We start from the raw sequence: 18737 nt of genomic DNA, 5'->3' as shown, positions 1-18737 counted from the left end.
TTCTCATTTTGAACATCTTATTTCTCTGGATTTAGCAGAGCTTATCATAAAAGTACCAAATAAATATTTTTATATAAATGTTTAGGTCCCTCTATTCATAATATAATAATTGAGGGTATAATTAAATAAAGGGACTTGTGTATATATAATAATGATTTATTGGAATCCAAAAAATAATCTTTAAAGCAGAGTACAAAATCTAAGTATAATGCTTGCCAATAAAGATAATAGTTTGCAACTTGCAAATGAGGATACGTCTCACGTCTCGTAAGGGCAGTATTCCGCCCCCCCCCACACAAACTCACTATTTGGCTACCTTATATACCCATTATCTTAGGAAAAGTTGTCATTGCCACATGGTATGACCTTGACTATGTCAATCAAAGTTGTTTACAGTGAATGAACATCTGGAAGACCTTGAACAGAAATTTTTCGCAAAAACCACCTGTTAGATTGTGACACGTACTGTATCTTAAACAGTAATTTTTCTGTACCACACTATTAACACTTGGAGGATGGCAGAGAGATGAACTTCAATCTAACACTGTTGCCAGCTGTGCTTACTGCCATCAGTCTGTGGTTGCGACTGACAAGTTAACATTGCATCAGCACACTTATTATGTCTATGCTTGTTACTTTCCTTTGTAAATGCTGATTGGTCAGCTTAAAAAACTAAGGAAAAATGTTGCTGCTTAAATGTAGTAACTTAGGTCCAACTCACAAAATACACCTTGTATCCCTTCATCCCATCCTGTTCTGATGGGATATGGACTTAACATTAATAACAATACTCTGTGGAAAACATGGATTTTATTTACATAGGGCCAACAATTTACGCAGCGCTTAATACAATACATATATTCAAAGTGGTATGACAAGACGAGAATTGACAGACTAAGACAAGGGATATGTACCAACACATTGAACCAGACTTCACATAAACCACAAATAATAAATAAAGACACCAAACAACTTCAAACTGGATAAGCTTACAATGTAACATTAGCAAACTACTCACATAAACTTGAAACTTTGTAACCATAAAAGCACTCCTGGCCCAAGCCCCAGAGTGCAACCATAATTAACCATTTAACGATCATCTGCCCTAAAGCCAGGATAGCCAAATGCACCACCAGTTCACCCTATATATATATATATATATATATATATATATTTTTTTTATTTTTTTTTAAACAAAAAGGGGCAACTTTAACCCAATAAAAGCCATAACAAAAAGATTAAATGTAAATATATATAAATATTATTATATGGGTGGGAGGGTGGGCACCTGAGAAGCAGCTCCTTCATGTTCATCCCTTGTCTCTCCTGCTATGCTGTTGCTCACCAGACGCTCAAAGACGTCAGTGCAGACAGCTAGCAGTTCGCTGCAGGTAAGTAAAGTGTACCTCAACAGGTGCTATTTATAGGGTGAATTCCCGCCCTTTGCGCAGCACGAGGCACCCGCAAGCGTAAGGCGGGCAAAAAGGGAGCAGTAACTAAGCGGCGTGCGGCGTCCTCGAGGTAAAAAAGGCAAACTAAGCAGCGCGAGTGCAACTAGAAGCTTCTAACACTTTTTTTTATTGTATAACACCTACCTAACCTATTACCACTAATCATGTCCTCTATCTGACCCCTTATCCCTACAACCACATGCCGCCCTGACTGCTAAATTGAGTTAGGGTTATCCAAACCGATACATTAGGTGGAGAGAGGGGTTACAAATAATTAAAAGAACCTCTGGGGGCATCTAGACCTTCCACCTTCTACTCATTGGGGTGAGAGGTGTTCAAGTAGCTAGAAATACCAGGGGGTTACTTTTCTTCATAACTGTCTAATTAATGAAGATTAAATATTTTATGTTATGCTGATGAACCTTATTCCTGTTGGCTAGGTGACCATGTATCGGAAAATTTGGGACTGGAAATATCATGTAGTGGTAGGTATTTTTAGTATGTAACATAAAAGTGTAGTAAACACTTTCAAATCGTGTCATATGTTATTTGCTATCAAGATGCTGGATATAAGCACTAGAATTTCTCAGTGATTTCAAAATACAAGGTCTGGTTCCTGACTTGCCTACAATACTAATTTATACATAATTATTCATTTGATACTGTGGAATTACATTGTTATGATAATAACTAGGTATTCACATGATGTTTATTGCACTTGACCTATATAGCATACTCAAAATGCATTACCTCTAAGTGTGTACACTTCTACAAAGACCAGCAAAGAAACAGAAAAGCATTCTAAACTGGTAATGGTTTCTTGATATTGGTAGATTGAGCGTAAACTCTTACACATCCTAAATGGCCATACTTCTGGATATCTTCTTTTGCTCCGTTTCTATTTGTTTTCTGTGGAGATCCGTCCAATCCTGTGACATCCAAAATCAAACAGTGGCATATCTGGATGGGGACATCATCATAGGAGGGATCTTTCCAATACACGAAGGGGTTTCTAATTTATTAGAACGAACTAACGCTGATGACTTCATCTGTAATGGGTATGTTTTCATATTGTGTGACTGAAGCATTCATTTTTAGTGAACAAATTACAAAGCATATAATGTAAGTAAAACATTTTGCAAGTTGACGTCTTTATAAATGAATTATTGTGGAGTGTTTTGTGTAACTGGCATATTGAGCTTTCCTTCTGCTAAGATAGTTTGAACTAAGTTCCAATTAAAGGGGAAATCATGCCATCATATTCCCTTTAATGCAGTTGTTCCCCCTTCAAATGCATGGGGGAATTTTTTTTAATGCCCCTAGGCACCCCCCCTACATTTGGCAAAGCACATCTCCTGGTTGCCAGTGCACAGGCCGATTATACTCAGCTCCAACACAAGAGTTCCGGGGGTCTAATGAGACCACAGGGGCAGTGCCCTAGAGATTCTACCAAATTAGATTTTTTTTCCAGCAAATGAATGCATATTAAATTACTTATGAAGTATTTTAAGATGCCCTCTGCTTTGGTCGGCTGCATAAGGGTGCCAGAACAAATGAAGGGGCGATTTACATTCAATCAAAGCAAACCTTCCGCAAGGGTTGAGATTAATAGAATGCAGATAAGAACCACTCGGCCCATAACTAAGATAACTTTATGTGTTATAGGATTGCATTTTACTAAGGGTTCTTCCAACAGAATACAGATACGCTTACATTTGTTATTTTTTTGTTTTTTCCCCCCATCTATTTCTGCATTTCTTCTCTTCTAGGTTACAACTAAGGAATGTTGTTAAAGTATTTTCTATGATTTATACAATAGAAGAGATTAATAATTCCACCCTTTTACCTGGGATTAAATTGGGCTATGCAATTTTTGATTCATGCTCTGATGTTTCCAAAGCCATTCAATCAACAATTAAATTAATTCCCGAGCTGAATTTATTGAATAACCCTCTTGAATGCAACAGCACAAAAACAATACCTTCTGTGAAAGTCATTATTGGAGAAATGTATTCAGAAATTTCAGTTGCCATTTCCCGGATACTCAGTCTCCACTACATACCGCAGGTAAAAATATTTGTCATCATTCTGTGAATATTTGAAGTATATTTTAAGTGCGCACATATTAGGAGGTACAAATGGACATGCATCCCAGTTCAGGGACAGGCTTCCCAAATTAACCTGTGTAGCTGACACATTAAAAAACTGCATGTAAATTGTGACTATTTAGAATGAAGTTTCCATTGAAAACTATGGTGTGACTTTTAATAATGAAATATTATAGAACTCATGAACATAATTACCCACAGACTTGGAAAGCTTTTGAAGAATGTGCAACCTACAGGGCAGCAATGACTTTAATAACACCCTACATTATGCATTCCAGAGTTAAATATGCGGTTGGATTACTCAATGACATCATGTATAATTTATTGCTATTTCATCTCTCTTCTCTTATTGTGCTGTAAGATATGCATGCAGTTTGACATCTTGGGAGATACTCTATATGTGTCATACAAACATGCTGTTGCAACACAAAAATTATATTTACACTCCCTAAGAACCGTGAGAAGGCTATATTAATGGCTTGTTGATTTAAAACACTTGTGTGTTATATAATCCACACTATTTCTAGGGAAAAAACAAGTAAAGTACATGAAAGCAAGCATTCTGTGGGAAAATGGACAGTCAAGTATATTTATCGTAGAAGTGATATTTCATCAATTAACCCATTAAGGACAATGCATTGTGAGCCCGTGCATGTATGGGCTTTGTCGGAAGTTTGGGTGAAATTGGGTTGGAATAATATCAAGTGACTTTCATGAGGATACACTTTGATTGGCCCAGGGTGAATCTCTGTTTACAATATACGTTAGTAAATGTTTGTATGTTTAATTATTCTCACAAAATCATATACAATGCAAGCTTTGTTTACATGGATATTGTGTTCCTTGCAACTTACAAATAAATTGACCATGCATTCGTTATATAGATAAGTCCGGCTTCATCTTCCCCATATCTAAGTGATAAGACGAGATTTCCTTCATTTCTTCGCACTGTCCCAAGTGATATGCACCAAACAAAAGCTTTTTCTAAATTGATCAGGAAGTTTGGATGGAATTGGGTTGGAATAATATCAAGTGATGATGATTATGGACATTCTGGGGCTGACAATTTAAATAATTTTTTTAAGGAACAAGAAATATGCGCCGCATTCTCCAAAATGATTCCATCGTATGTGGAACATCCCTTAATGAACAAAGAAATAGGAAGTTTAATGAATGAACTTCAAAACTGTAATCTAATGGATGGACTTCAGAACTGCTCAGCAAAAGTGGTTGTTATATTTGCCAAAGGTCCTATAGTCATTAAAATTTTTAGAGAGTCCATCAAACTCAACATAAGCAGAGTATGGATAGCAAGTGACATCTGGTCTATCTCCAGGGAAGTGGCAGATATTAAAAATATTGGTAAGGTTGGGGCAATACTTGGATTAAATTTCCACGCAAGTCCTATTCAAGGATTTACAGAGTATCTAGAAAACCTCCAACTTCCAGTAGATGGAGCAATAAATCATTTGCTTGAAGAGTATAAATATTTTCGATTTGGATGCACAGAGGAGTACAGACAATATCTGGACTGTAAATCATCATTGAAAAACTGCATTATTCCCGATTCTATAAATAAGAAATCACCTCTGACTTGTACAGTGGCTAATATCTCTCTTGCAAATGATGACTTTTTGGTGGAAAATATTGAATGGAGCACAACGTTCAGTACATCTCTGGCAGTAAAATCAATTGCCTATGCTCTAAAAAAACTTTTATGTGAAAAAGACAACTGTACAAAGGATCAAGATTTTTTACCACATGAGGTAAGACAACCTTTATTATACCTAAAATAATGGCTACAATAAACCCTGTTTGGCCACTTTATATTGAAAGAACAGTCCCACATAACTGCTTTTTCCACCATTATGTTAAAAACCCAGATTTATATGACATATCATTTATACAGTATGACTGAGATTTTGTTTCCCTATGCCCTATATCAGAAACATCAGAAAATAGAATTTGTTGGTTTCATAGTAAATACACCAATATGCATCACAAACCATATACCGTATTTGCTCAATTATAAGACGACCCCCCCAAAATCTGAATATTAATTTAGGAAAAAAAGAAAAAGCCTGAATATAAGATGACCTTATAGGAAAAAAGTTTTACTACTAAATATTATTTCATGTAAACAATTTTTTCATATTTAATAAAAGCTATGGCATATAGGGGGTTAAAAGTCATATCATGGGACAGAGTGGCATATAAGGGGGTATAAGGCATTTCTGGAGGCAGAGTGGCATATAGGGGGTTAAAGGGCATTTCTGGAGGCAGAGTGGCATACAAGGGGTTAAAGGGCATGTCATGGGACAGAGTGGCATATAAAGGGGTATAAGGCATTTCTGGAAGCAGAGTGGCATATAGGGGGTTAAAGGGCATTTCTGGAGGAAGAGTGGCATACAAGGGGTTAAAAGGCATATCATGGGGCACTCTGCCTCCAGGAAAGCCTTATGCCACCCATACAACACTCCCCCCCCCCCTCGACTTACCAATGCTTCTGAACTCCCTGGTGTCTGGTGGGGGCAGCGGGTGTTGGGCCGGGACTTCTATGAGCACCGGAAGGTCATGTGACGCCAGTGCTGTGTCATAGAAGCTACGGCGGAAGTACAAGCAGTAGCGGGGGTTGTCTGCGTTCATTGAGCGGACGTTCGCCGGCTGGCTGGCAGCTGAGGGGAATTCTCCTCTGTGACAGCCGGGGAAGGTATGCGCGATGCGTGTAGACAACCTCCGCTGCTGCTGGCACTTTCGCCGGTGCTCAGTGATAGACGCCCGGTGTAAGTGCCGGCAGCAGCTGAGGTTACCAGACAGGAGGATCCAATGTACAGAGCATCCGGTTACACCCTCTCCTCTGATTGCAGGAACAGGGGAGAGGATGCCCCTGTGGCCCAGCTGTTTTGCGGAAGTACTCTGACAGGCTAGAATAATGAAGAGCAGCATTTATGCACCTTTCTTTCTCCAAATCAGTCTTCATTATTCTGGCCTTTCTGAGCGATCCCCTCCGACCCTTTCCCTTACAAATTGCTGTTGACATGGCTGTCCCTATCATATAACTGCCTAACATCCTACATTTATAACATCCCATTCCCACAAAAATAGTACATGCTTATACCTTATTCTGCTTTGTGTAGCTTTTCTTTAATTTCTTGATTTTTCTGCCATCATTGGGTTGCTTATTCTACACTCTTAACAGTTGAAATGGTTAAAATATTTTAAACCAATCATCTATTTAGCAAATCATGATAAAATTAATTATTTTCTTATATGTCTTCAAGACTTTTGTCAGTTGACACTACATTACATTGTCAATCATTGCCATGTAATCAGCTGTATTTTAATACTCTCTTTTGCAGCTACTCAATGAAGTACGTCAGGTTCGTTTCCCATACAACACAGAAATATTTTCTTTCAATATGAATGGAGATTTTATGAATGGATATGATATAATAAGTTGGCATACAACTGAGAATCCTGTACTATTCAAAATTGTAGGGCAGTATGATGTTGTGACAACTGATCTTAATCTAAATGAATCACTTTTCTTTTGGAACACAGAGAAAAACCAGGTATGTAACATAGTAACATAGTAACATAGTTCATAAGGTTGAAAAAAGACCAAAGTCCATCAAGTTCAACCTATATACATATTGTGTCCCTACTGTGTTGATCCAGAGGAAGGCAAAAAACCCTTATGAAGCAGATGCCAATTGCCCCATACCAGGGGGAAAATTCCTTCCCGACTCCAAATATGGCAATCAGAATAAATCCCTGGATCAACGTTCTGTCCCTATTAATCTAATATCCATAACTTGTAATATTATTGCTTTCAAGAAACACGTCCAGGCTCCTTTTGAACTCTTTTATTGAGTTTACCATCACCACTTCCTCTGGCAGAGAGTTCCATAATCTCACCGCTCTTACTGTAAAGAACCCCCGTCTGTGCTGGTGTAGAAACCTTCTTTCCTCCAGCCGTAGAGGATGTCCCCTTGTTATAGATACAGTCCTGGGTATAAATAGGTCCTGGGAGTGATCTCTGTACTGTCCCCTTATATATTTATACATAGTTATTAAGTCCCCCCTAAGCCGTCTTTTTTCCAAACTAAATAACCCCAATTCTGATAATCTTTCTGGGTACTGTAGTCCTCCCATTCCCCTTATTACTCTGGTTGCCCGTCTTTGAACCCTCTCCAGCTCCACTATATCTTTCTTGTACACTGGTGCCCAGTACTGTACACAGTATTCCATGTGTGGTCTGACTAGTGACTTGTACAGGGGTAGAATTATTTCCTTGTCGTGGGCATCTATGCCCCTTTTGATGCACCCCATGATTTTATTTGCCTTAGCAGCAGCTGCCTGACACTGGTCGCTACAGGTAAATTTACTGTTAACTAAAACTCCTAAGTCCTTTTCCATGTCAGTCGTCCCCAGTGTTTTCCCATTTAATACATATTCCCAGCCTGGATTTTTCTTCCCCATGTGCATAACCTTACATTTATCTGTGTTGAACCTCATCTGCCACATCCCAGCCCAAGCCTCCAACCTATGCAGATCCATTTGTAATCGTGCGCTGTCCTCTATTGTGTTAACCACGTTACAGAGCTTAGTATCGTCTGCAAAGATTGATACTTTACTATGCAATCCCTCTACAAGGTCATTAATAAATATATTAAAAAGAATAGGACCCAAAACTGACCCCTGTGGTACCCCACTAGCAACAGTCACCCACTCAGAGTATGTACCATTAATAACCACCCTCTGTTTCCTATCACTGAGCCAGTTACTTACCCACATACACACATTCTCCCCCAGCCCAAGCATTCTCATTTTATGTACCAGCCTTTTATGTGGCACCGTATCAAATGCTTTGGAAAAATCAAGATATACGACATCCAGCGATTCACCCCGATCCAGTCTTGAGCTCACCTCCTCATAAAAGCTGATCAGGTTAGTTTGACAGGACCGATCCCTTGTAAACCCATGCTGATATGGAGTCATACACTTATTTTCATTGAGATACTCCAAAATAGCATCTCTTAGGAAACCCTCAAACAGTTTACACACAACAGAAGTTAAACTAACAGGCCTATAATTCCCCGGGTCACTTTTTGTCCCCTTTTTGAATATTGGCACAACATTTGCTATGCGCCAGTCCTGGGGAACAGACCCTGTCACTATAGAGTCCTTGAATATTAGAAATAGGGGTCTGTCTATTACATTACTTAACTCCCTTAGAACGCGGGGGTGAATGCCATCTGGACCTGGTGATTTGTCTATTTTGATTTTTTTTAGGCGGCACTGCACTTCTTCCTGCGTTAGACAGGCGACATGTACTGGGGCATTTATCTCATCCTGCTGTATATTACCTGGCATTTCATTTTCCTCTGTGAATACAGCAGAGAAGAATATATTTAATAGATTAGCTTTTTCCTGATCCCCGTCTATAACTTCTCCCTCATTACTTTTTAAGGGGCCAACGCTTTCATTGTTAACCTTTTTACTATTTAAACAAATCTGCATAGTTTATAAATATACCTTACAAATATGACATTCAGCTGCATTTTAAAGATGAGGTTATGTATGAATACATTTTTTATATGTAAATAGATGACATTTGATTAAGAATATGAAAAGAAATGTAATGCAAAAATATAATGTCCACAGGTCCTGGACAACTGGTGCAAAGAGTTTTTAATACTCTTCGAACTCTCCTTTTTCTATATACAGAACTGGACTAGGTCAGAACAGCATCCCTGGCACTTTAAGCCTAGTGGGTGCTAAACGGTGTATATGCAGCCGGTGCATGTACTGTATGCAGCCCGTGACTGCATGTTAAAGCACCAGGACTCTTGGGAGGTATACAAATGGCCCAGCAGACCCCTTTTTCCACAATGTTAACATACCCTTTCTAATGCTAATGACATTGAGAAGGCTTCTGATGCTGTTTGAATTGAACCTACAGAAGTCGAGATGACAAGCTGTGAAGAATTTTTATCTTAACCCCCACTTAAAGCTAACTAAACATGTACTGATTTGGATACTGAGTGATTGTTCTGTACTAGCCACACTCTAATTCTACATACTCTTGGAGTAAGACAAAAATTAAAAGCTTTGAGAATTATTTTAGTTATATATTAATCATTTTTCAGATTCCAGTATCCAAGTGCTCAGCACCCTGCTCCCCTGGTTATAATAAAAAGCATTCCTTTATAAGTTGTTGTTATGAATGCATTCCATGCCCAGAAGGTTACTTTTCACCAAATCCTGGTAAGTATTTAAGTAAAAGTGGAAAATACTGTATGTTCTATAAATGAGAACAAGAAACCATAAATATGTATTATACTTTTAATCTTTGTTAAATCTTAGAAAGAAGTGTTTTAATTAAAATGCACACCAGATTTTTTTGGGGTCTAATGAACATTATTTATTCCTAAATCCCATTATTTAACTATTTAATCCAAAAACAACATACAGATGAGTAGTGTGGTTAAATGTAGAATTAAAGCTTTTGTAAAGAATGATATGGTTATTTAAATGAAAATGTCAATTATGAAAGTTTAAGAATTCAGAAAGTGTTTCTTTTCTACATAACATATAACATTGATTTAAATATGATAAAAAATTAAGTTAAAATCATTTCAATGATCTAACCCTCTACAATACACTAACCGATGCTGTCAATGTATTCACTTAATCCTTTGTTTGTTCTAGATATGGACAGATGTCTCAAGTGCAGTATCAATCAGTGGTCAAGCAACGGAAGCTCTAGCTGTCAAAATAGAACCATAGAATATCTTTACTGGAATAATGCATTTGCTGTTTTACTCGTGACTTTTACTATCATTGGTTTTCTCTTACTTTTGATAATATGCGCCTTATTCAAGAAATATTCAGATTCAACAGCAGTTACAGCAGCAGGGGGCAAATATATTTACCCACTGATTGCATCTCTGTTATTTAGCTTGGCGAGTGTTGGATTTTTTATTGGTCAACCAAGTGATATTATCTGTATGATGAGACAACCTCTCTATGGTATCAGCTTCACTGTCTGCATTTCTTGCATATTGGCCAAATCATTACAGATCCTCTTAGCATCTGAGTTGATCCAAAGATTCAGAATGCTACCTGCATTAACTTCCCAACCTGTAGTAGTTATTATCAGTGTATTAACAGGTGTCCAGACATTGATTTGCATATTGTGGCTCATAATGAAAAGACCTTTTTATAGAAAGATTTACACAATGCCTCGACTAATAATTCTCCAGTGTGATGAGGGATCTTATGTTGCCTTTGGCATCATGTTAGGATATATTGGATTTCTTGCATTTGCTTGTTTCCTTTTAGCTTACAAAGGTAGGAAATTACCAGAGAAATATAATGAGGCCAGAACTATCACCTTTAGCATGCTCATCTACATGTTTGTATGGATTACCTTCATCCCAATCTACATGAATACCAGTGGCATGTATCTCCCAGCTGTGCAAATTGTTGCCATATTAGCCTCAGTATATGGGGTGATATCCTGTCAACTTTTACCAGTATGTTATAGTATATTGTTTAAAAACAACAAAAGGCAAACATGCTTGCAATGTATATATGACTTTTTTAGGATTCAGAGACAAAAACTTTCTGTTTCATCAAGTAATTTGAATTCATCCGCACTAGATATGAATTCCGGAAGTAACACAAGAATAAATAATTCCACTCACAAAAGAAAAAGATGTAATAGCTATTAGTGATGCTGTTTCAGGATACTTTCTGCTATACACATATATATTTTTTCTAGTAAGCAATAATGGAATATAACTATAAATATTGGTAAAAAAAAATTAAATACCCTCATGTCCGTGTGGCACTATCTAAAAATAATACTTTTAAACATGAGCCATGCAGTTTTACCTATACACAGCTGATTCAGTCTTGGAGGGGCACTCCATCCATCATATGCACTTTAATGCATAAATTAGAAACATAAAATTTGCTAGCAGATAGGAACCATTTGACCCATCTAGTCATTTTTCATGATGTAAAGGCTCAGACTTTAATCAGTGCTTGGTCTTGGGTTTATTGCCTATATCATGCATGCATTCAGCTTCTGCCACTTCTGATGTTCCATTTATCTACCATCCTCCCTGTAAAATAAAACTCCCTTACATTACATTGTAACCTTTCACTCATGGTAGATAAGAGGTCCAATTAAATGTTCATAGTGTCGCTTCTTCAAATGCATAGGGGAATTCTACAGAATCCCCATATGCATTTGACCCTTTCCCCAAGTAAGGACAATTTTCTGCCACTGGTTTGCCATGTCTAATAATCAGTGGTGCTAAACGCTTATCTTTTTTCAGGGTTGAAAAATTTATATGAAAGTACTTCCATACAAAGTACAAAGTGCTTCCATATGTATTCATTGTCCAGGAGGCGCCCTGGAACACTGGAGTGTTCCTTTACATGTAGTATAGGAACATTATCTGAATCATGAAGGTAAATCTGAGAATGACAGCTAGCCACTAATTTGTTCAGGTGGTGTATGTTTTTAAGAGACCTTGTGAATAAGTTATTTTGGAACCCTATGTTGTTTGTTCCTTATCATCCTGTTTTCATGGAAGTAAAAAGGAAATTTGGAGATTCTTAGTGATTCTAGCACAGGCAACATAACCACTTTTTGTCTAACTGTTCACATCATTCCACAGCCTATGCTTCCATTTGCCCATGAGCAGGGTCAAACCAGTAATCTGACGCAAGCAGGTCTTGAACTCAAATTAGTCCATCCAGTCATAGATGATAACAATATGATGTCACATTTTGCCATTACATCATGTTTCAAAACATTGTTTTTTGTTTATAAGTATGACCGTTGTACTGTTATTTTTCTAAATAATCCTTTACAGTTAAATGTGTTTTAGCTAACTAAACGAAATACATTTTCATGAGTTCTGCAGATTTGCAGTTTAGTGTATACTCCAAGAGTAGGTGTAGTAATTATCTCACTCAGGTCTAGCCCGAGACATTATGTTGCCTGGGTCAAAAGATGAAATGCCCTACCTCCCAAAACCACAGATGCACCCATTATGTTCAATGATTAATAAATTCACTCTTTCATGCTCTCTCACACTCTTACTCGTGTTCTCACACACTCTCTCTCTTGCTCTCTCCCACTCTCTTAATGTCTTCCTACCTTCTCTGCTCATTCCTTTCGTGTCCCTGTCTCCTTTACCGCAGCTTTTTGCGGAAGTGCACTGAGAGGCCAGAATAATGCAGTTAGATTTGCAGAGATAGAGAGGTGCCATCCCCATCAAAGTGTCTCCTAGGTACCATGAACCCATCAGGACCAATGTTAATGCTGGCTTTGATCTCACTTATAGAGATGGATTTCCAGGTAATGTATTGATGTTACTTCTCAATGTTCTAGGATGCTGGTCCCAAGACGAAATATGTGATGTCGTTTAGCATGCAAACAGGAAAGATGAAGCAAAATATTAATCAAACCTGGAAATTATTGAAGTTACCCAGATACCTGGTTATTCACACAGGCCTGGCATTAACGTGGATCACTTCTATGTAGTTAAACATCCCATCTGTAGACATTAGCCTACTACTTTTTTATGTATACATGGATTGCATATGTATCAGTAAACATTATGACAACTGGTGTTCTGTATTTTTTTCATGTTACAGATAAAAATGAGGAGTTGGATTGAGGTGGCTTATCACACTTTGCAATTGTAAAGCTAGAAAACAGATAAAGATATTGTTTATTGCCAAATAAATATCCATTAACAATACAATATGCCATTAACAATACAATACAATGGCTCTTAATCAAATATTTGTTTAATATCTACTACCTTTCTTCATGATCAGTTACCCCTGGCCGGCAGTGGTCTTTGCCAGCCAAGTTGCACCAAGTTAACCCTTGACGGCGAACCTACGGCTTTCCACTCCCGTTATCTACGCAGCATCACAGGGGTTAATGGGAGCGGAAATCCGTAGGTTCACCGTTGTCAGGAGTTAAAAAGGCCGTGCGAATGAGCCTATTGGTCGTCTGCAGGGTCCTCCTCTGGCATCAACCAATTGGTTGATGCCAGAGGAGGACCCTGCAGGCGACCAATAGAGTAGTTCGCACGGCCCCTTAACCCCTGACAGCGAACCTACAGATTTTTGCTTCCGTCAACCCCTGCGATGCTGTGTAGATAAGGTAAGCTAGATGGGGAATGGTTCGCTTTGTGCGTCTTTGTGTACGTTTTACCACTGCTATCTTTGTTTCTTTGGGATGAACAATGAAAATTCGTTTTCATGTTCACCCGAATACGAATGCACAAGTCTAGTTTTTACAAATGAAAATGAGGGAAAGGGACCTCAGTTAGGAAAGAAGACTCAGGGGTTGGGCAGACTGGATGGGCCTAATGGTTCCTATCTGCCGTCACTTTCTATGTTTCTATGGTTATGGGGTCTTCCAAATGCTCTTATGCCACGCTAGAAGCCTAGGCCTGTCCATGTGTGGTGCTGCCCTGCTTCTCGCGCCTTATCTTTTACCAGGTGCATGGGTATCAAGGCTTGAAAAATAGTCGGGTTACAACTGAAGTGGAGCTACACAATGCCATTGCATCACAACCCTTGTTTCCCAGGATATACAGATCAAGCTCAATTCCTACAGTGGCATACAAAGTGTCACCTTTTCTTAGATGGTATCAATAACCATGTTCATACATTGCAACAATACAAAAATAAATATCATAATGTAGTAATACCATGACTTACATTTACTTCAACAGGACTGGACACATCCCCTCATTCTTACTGATGTGACAAAAGACAATCAGCAAAATTGTGCTATTGATTTATTCCTAGACAAGATAGCTCAGTTCAGGCCTCCTCGGGTCTACATTATTGAACAAAGCACTATCATCGCCCATAAACACGGAAATGGCATATAAAACAATCCATAATTCATACAGGTATTTTGTAGCAGACTAGACATTAAAAATTATCCTGGGCCACCTTGTGGACAAAATAGTTACATCACGTCAAAAATAATTGTGTTTTGTACAGGGATTGGCACGGACATGGTTCATGGTAGACATGTTTAAAATTGTTAGAGTAATGAGCACTATTATTTTTGCTGGACTCAGTGATGGGTACTATCTATTTTTTCAATTTGAAACAAAATTAATTTGTTCCTCTGGGTTTAAAATGCATTACAGTGAATCACTCTACTCTGTTTGAGCCTAAAACAGAAATATCAATGGAGAAATTCACATATGCACCTACCTTTACAAGTGACTGCCCATACATGCACACATCTGCCCAAAACACACACATACACAAATGTATGCTTACCCATTCACTTACATTACATTACATTTATTTATAAAGCGCCAGCAGATTCCGCAGCGCTGTTACAGTAAGATCTGGTTCCGATTATGTGTTGAAGCTGTTGATTGTTCAGATGGCTTGATTATGATGATGGTTGGGAGTACTGGGAATGAATGTTGTACGCTTACCTGAGCAGGTGGGTTTTCAGAGAGGTTTTGAAAGTTGCATACGAGGCCGAAAGTCTGAGGGAACGGGGAAGGGAATTCCACAGGAGGGATGCGGCACGGGTGGAATCCTGAATACGGCAGTGGGAAGAGGTAATGACAGTAGAAGATACCCGTAGGTCGTGAGACGAGCGAAGGGGGCGGGTATGGGTGTATTTGGATAGGAGGATAGAGATGTAAGGTGGATCAGAGTTGTTGAGGGCTCTATAGGTCAGGGTCAGAAGTTTAAATTTGATTCTGGAGGGGTTACAGCGGCTCAGGGTAGTGATAAGCCCTTAAGGCGGGTGTGGGTTGAAGTTCAGGGGGTGATAAGACTTCAAGTGGGTGTCTAGAATTGTGTAATTGTGAGTTTCATTCCTCTTCAAAGTGTTCATCTCTTCAAGCTCAGGAGTGTATGAGCCAATAGGTCTAGTCATCTATTCAGACTCAATGGGCATTTTGCATATATATATATATATATATATATATATATATATATCTATATACATACACATTGTGCATATCTATATTCACAAACAGTAATTTAGCAAACCATTGATCGCTCAAAGGGATTACTGCATTTCCCTTCTACAAATGTGGTACTCATAGACAGCCATAGCATAATTTATCCTGGGATCTGAATGCTGCATCATGTGCATGAATCAAGCCTCTCTACGCGTTTTGCAGGAGCAAATTGGCAGATTTAGAGTGCATCGTATTCAGGGCCGGACTGGGACTGAAAAGCAGCCCTGGAAACATTTGGAGACCAGCCCCATATAGTTTATTTCGCGGTTGAGCTCTTATACCCACACGCACCCCTTATACATACCCGAGTCACACTATTTGCCATACAAATAACTATAAAACATTCTTTTTTTCACATCATTTGTATTAAAATGCAAGAAAGCAAAAGTGTTAAAAGCCCCTAATAAATTAAATACATTAGACAAAACATTTGCTACTGCAAACATTTTTAGATGAAACAAAACACTGATCACATTATTCTTAACGATATTCTTGTAAGAAACTTTTATTTCTTTATTAATTCATGTAGAGTATTTTTTCATATTTAATAAAAGCTATAATTGAGACATTTTTGGTTTTTATTTCCTTTTATTTGCCAACCTACCCCCGAGTTATGCACATCTGCCCCCAGGCTTGCCACTCTGCCCACTGATATGCCTTATACCCTCCTATATGCCACTCTGTCCCATGATATGCCTTCTAACCCCCTATATGCCACTCTGCCTCCAGAAATGCCTTATACCCACTATATGCCACTCTGCCATATAGGGGGTTAAAAGGCATATCATGGGACAGAGTGGCAAATAGGGGGGTATAAGGCATTTCTGGAGGCAGAGTGGCATATAGGGGGTTAAAAGGCATATCATGGGGCACTCTGCCTCCAGAAAAGCCTTATGCCCCCATATAACATAAGTTAACAACATGGTTTAACATAATTAAAAATAATAGCAACAAAGGATGGTAAAAAAAAGCAAAACCTAATGACCCCTTGATGCTCAGTCAGTTAAATGTCCCCATGATACTGGCTGAGGGTTATGGGACGTATAGTACACAGCAGCAGGAAAACTGTAAAGGCTAATATGAGTACCCTACCAGGATCATACCTTAAAGTGGGCCCATACACTCTCAAATATTAATTCACTGGAAGGGCTGATTGGGGACAGAGGTGACACTGGGGAGCTGAATAGGGACAGCAATGCCATGGGGGCTGAAAAGGGACAGGTGACACTGGGAGGGTCTGATTGGGGACAGAGGTGACACTGGGAGAGTCTGATTGGGGACAGAGGTGACACTGGGGAGCTGAATGGGGACAGCAATGACATGGGCGGGTCTGATTGGGGACAGAGGTGACACTGGGAGGGGCTGACCTGACATCCGGTGCTCCAGCAGTCTGAGTGCGAGGGGGCGGAGCTTTCACCCCTCACGCTGCTCCCATCACTATGCAGCCATCAGACTGCTGGAAAACTAATCTAAATGGCCGCTGCGTGCTGATGCCGCCGGCCGGAGCTACTTTAATACTTTTTTTTAATCTAATATGGCGAGCTGGATCGGCTTGCCATATAAAGTAAAAAAAAAAGTATTAAAGCAGAGCCGGCCGGCGGCATCAGCACACAGCGGCCGTTTAGATTGGCGCCAGGGGAGGCCTCCCTGACATCCTGTTTGCAGCCGCTCAGCGGCTGTTTTCAGTGTTAATCTGCCGGCTGCCCAGCCCAAGGACCTGCCGGCCCACCAGGAAATTTTCCGGTATCCAGGTGGGCCAGTCCGGCCCTGATCGTATTAATTATTTACATTCACTTTATGTATTTATGTATTAAACTATGATTTGATTTTTCCCCCGCGTATGAGCCTGCGTTATTCATTGCCTTGAGAATAAGGAAGAATGAACAGAAACAGAACAGAAACAAGTAATGAATCAAATCGATGCTGCCACCAGCACTGCCAATGTCACTACAATTAATGCAACGACAAGCCAAGTCCGCCTCTTGTGTTTGGGATAGAACTGAGAGCTGTCAGATGCTCACTCGTGCTCACTCATTTTGAACATGTCCCTCTGTGGAGATCCCACTTTCCTGTCCATTCCTTCTGTTAGTCTTCTTCAATACAATAGTTCCAGGTGCTGCTGGGCAGGCTACACCAGTTGTCTCTAAATGTATTTACCACTCCACACATGTCCTTCTCAGTCTGAAACTTGTAATGGTAACAGCACATCGGAGGATACCTGAATAGAAGAAATGTTATACCTGAATATATCTACCAATCCTAAAATAATGTAAATGAAAAAATAATGTAATTATGTAAATGTAATTTAGTGTTGGTCTCCTTTGTTGTCAGTTACACGACATGCTTCTATATAACCGCAGGATGCAATGCTGATGTAATAATATACTGTTTTGTCAATTAAAGAACAATTTGATGGCTGAAATTTTCCTGAGCACCATTTTGGAGCTCTATCTCATACGTATGTTCTCTCTCTCTCTCTATTAAACTTAAGTTAAAAATATTGACTTTAAGAAGTATCTTTGTAGTTATTCACATTATATAGTTTCACTCTTAGCTCTGGAATGTGAGTCATATGAATGAGTTTGAATTAGTTGGATGAATGCCCTCTAGTGGCTACTATTTGCAACAACTTAGTAGAACGTATGCCTCTCCCATGTATGTTTAAATTTCCTCACTGTATTAGTTCTACCAATTGGTCCGGGAGGTTGTTCAATGTATCTAGCATCCTCTCTGTTAAATAAAACTTACTTAAATTATATCTAAATCTCATCTAAATGACTGATCTTGCAAACCACTTACATCCAGATAGTAAGCAATCCTTTCCTTATCTTGATTCACCATTACACTTGAGATGGAGATAAATTCTTTGTTTGCAGAAGTTGCATATTTTCTTCTAAAAATCAGTAATGAATATTCTTATCGAACAATGGGGCTAGGGATATATATAATGTTTAGGGGTTTTCCCTAGTTTCAATAGGCTGTCCCTCCCCATTTCTCCTCTTTACTGCAAGAATGTTCTTTTTTTTTTTGGGTGGTATTCAGTGAATGCTATATAATGTTTTAAATAATAACATACATCTATGTAATACATGTAAGTAATACATACATCTCGCTGCAATGCAACACATGTC

The 18737-nt window shown here is 38.8% G+C and overlaps 1 protein-coding gene across 1 annotated transcript; it reads left to right on the top strand.

The window, feature by feature from the left end:
* The first annotated feature begins 208 nt into the window (after nt 1-208).
* On the top strand, nt 209-14499 carry LOC149288059 (G protein-coupled receptor family C group 6 member A-like). Its single transcript, XM_089492185.1, has 7 exons — nt 209-267; nt 3221-3518; nt 4444-5325; nt 6919-7131; nt 9712-9829; nt 10907-11100; nt 14338-14499. The coding sequence occupies exons 1-7, from the start codon at nt 209-211 to the stop codon at nt 14497-14499; spliced, it is 1926 nt and encodes a 641-aa protein (XP_089348311.1).
* Nucleotides 14500-18737: the final 4238 nt, after the last annotated feature.

This window comes from Sceloporus occidentalis, unplaced genomic scaffold (assembly GCF_023333645.1).
Source record: "Sceloporus occidentalis isolate IW3139 unplaced genomic scaffold, rSceOcc1.0.p SCAF_54, whole genome shotgun sequence".
NCBI lineage: Eukaryota > Metazoa > Chordata > Lepidosauria > Squamata > Phrynosomatidae > Sceloporus > Sceloporus occidentalis.
The sequence above is the reverse complement of the archived record's forward strand: the minus strand, read 5'-3'. Positions and strand labels throughout refer to the sequence as shown.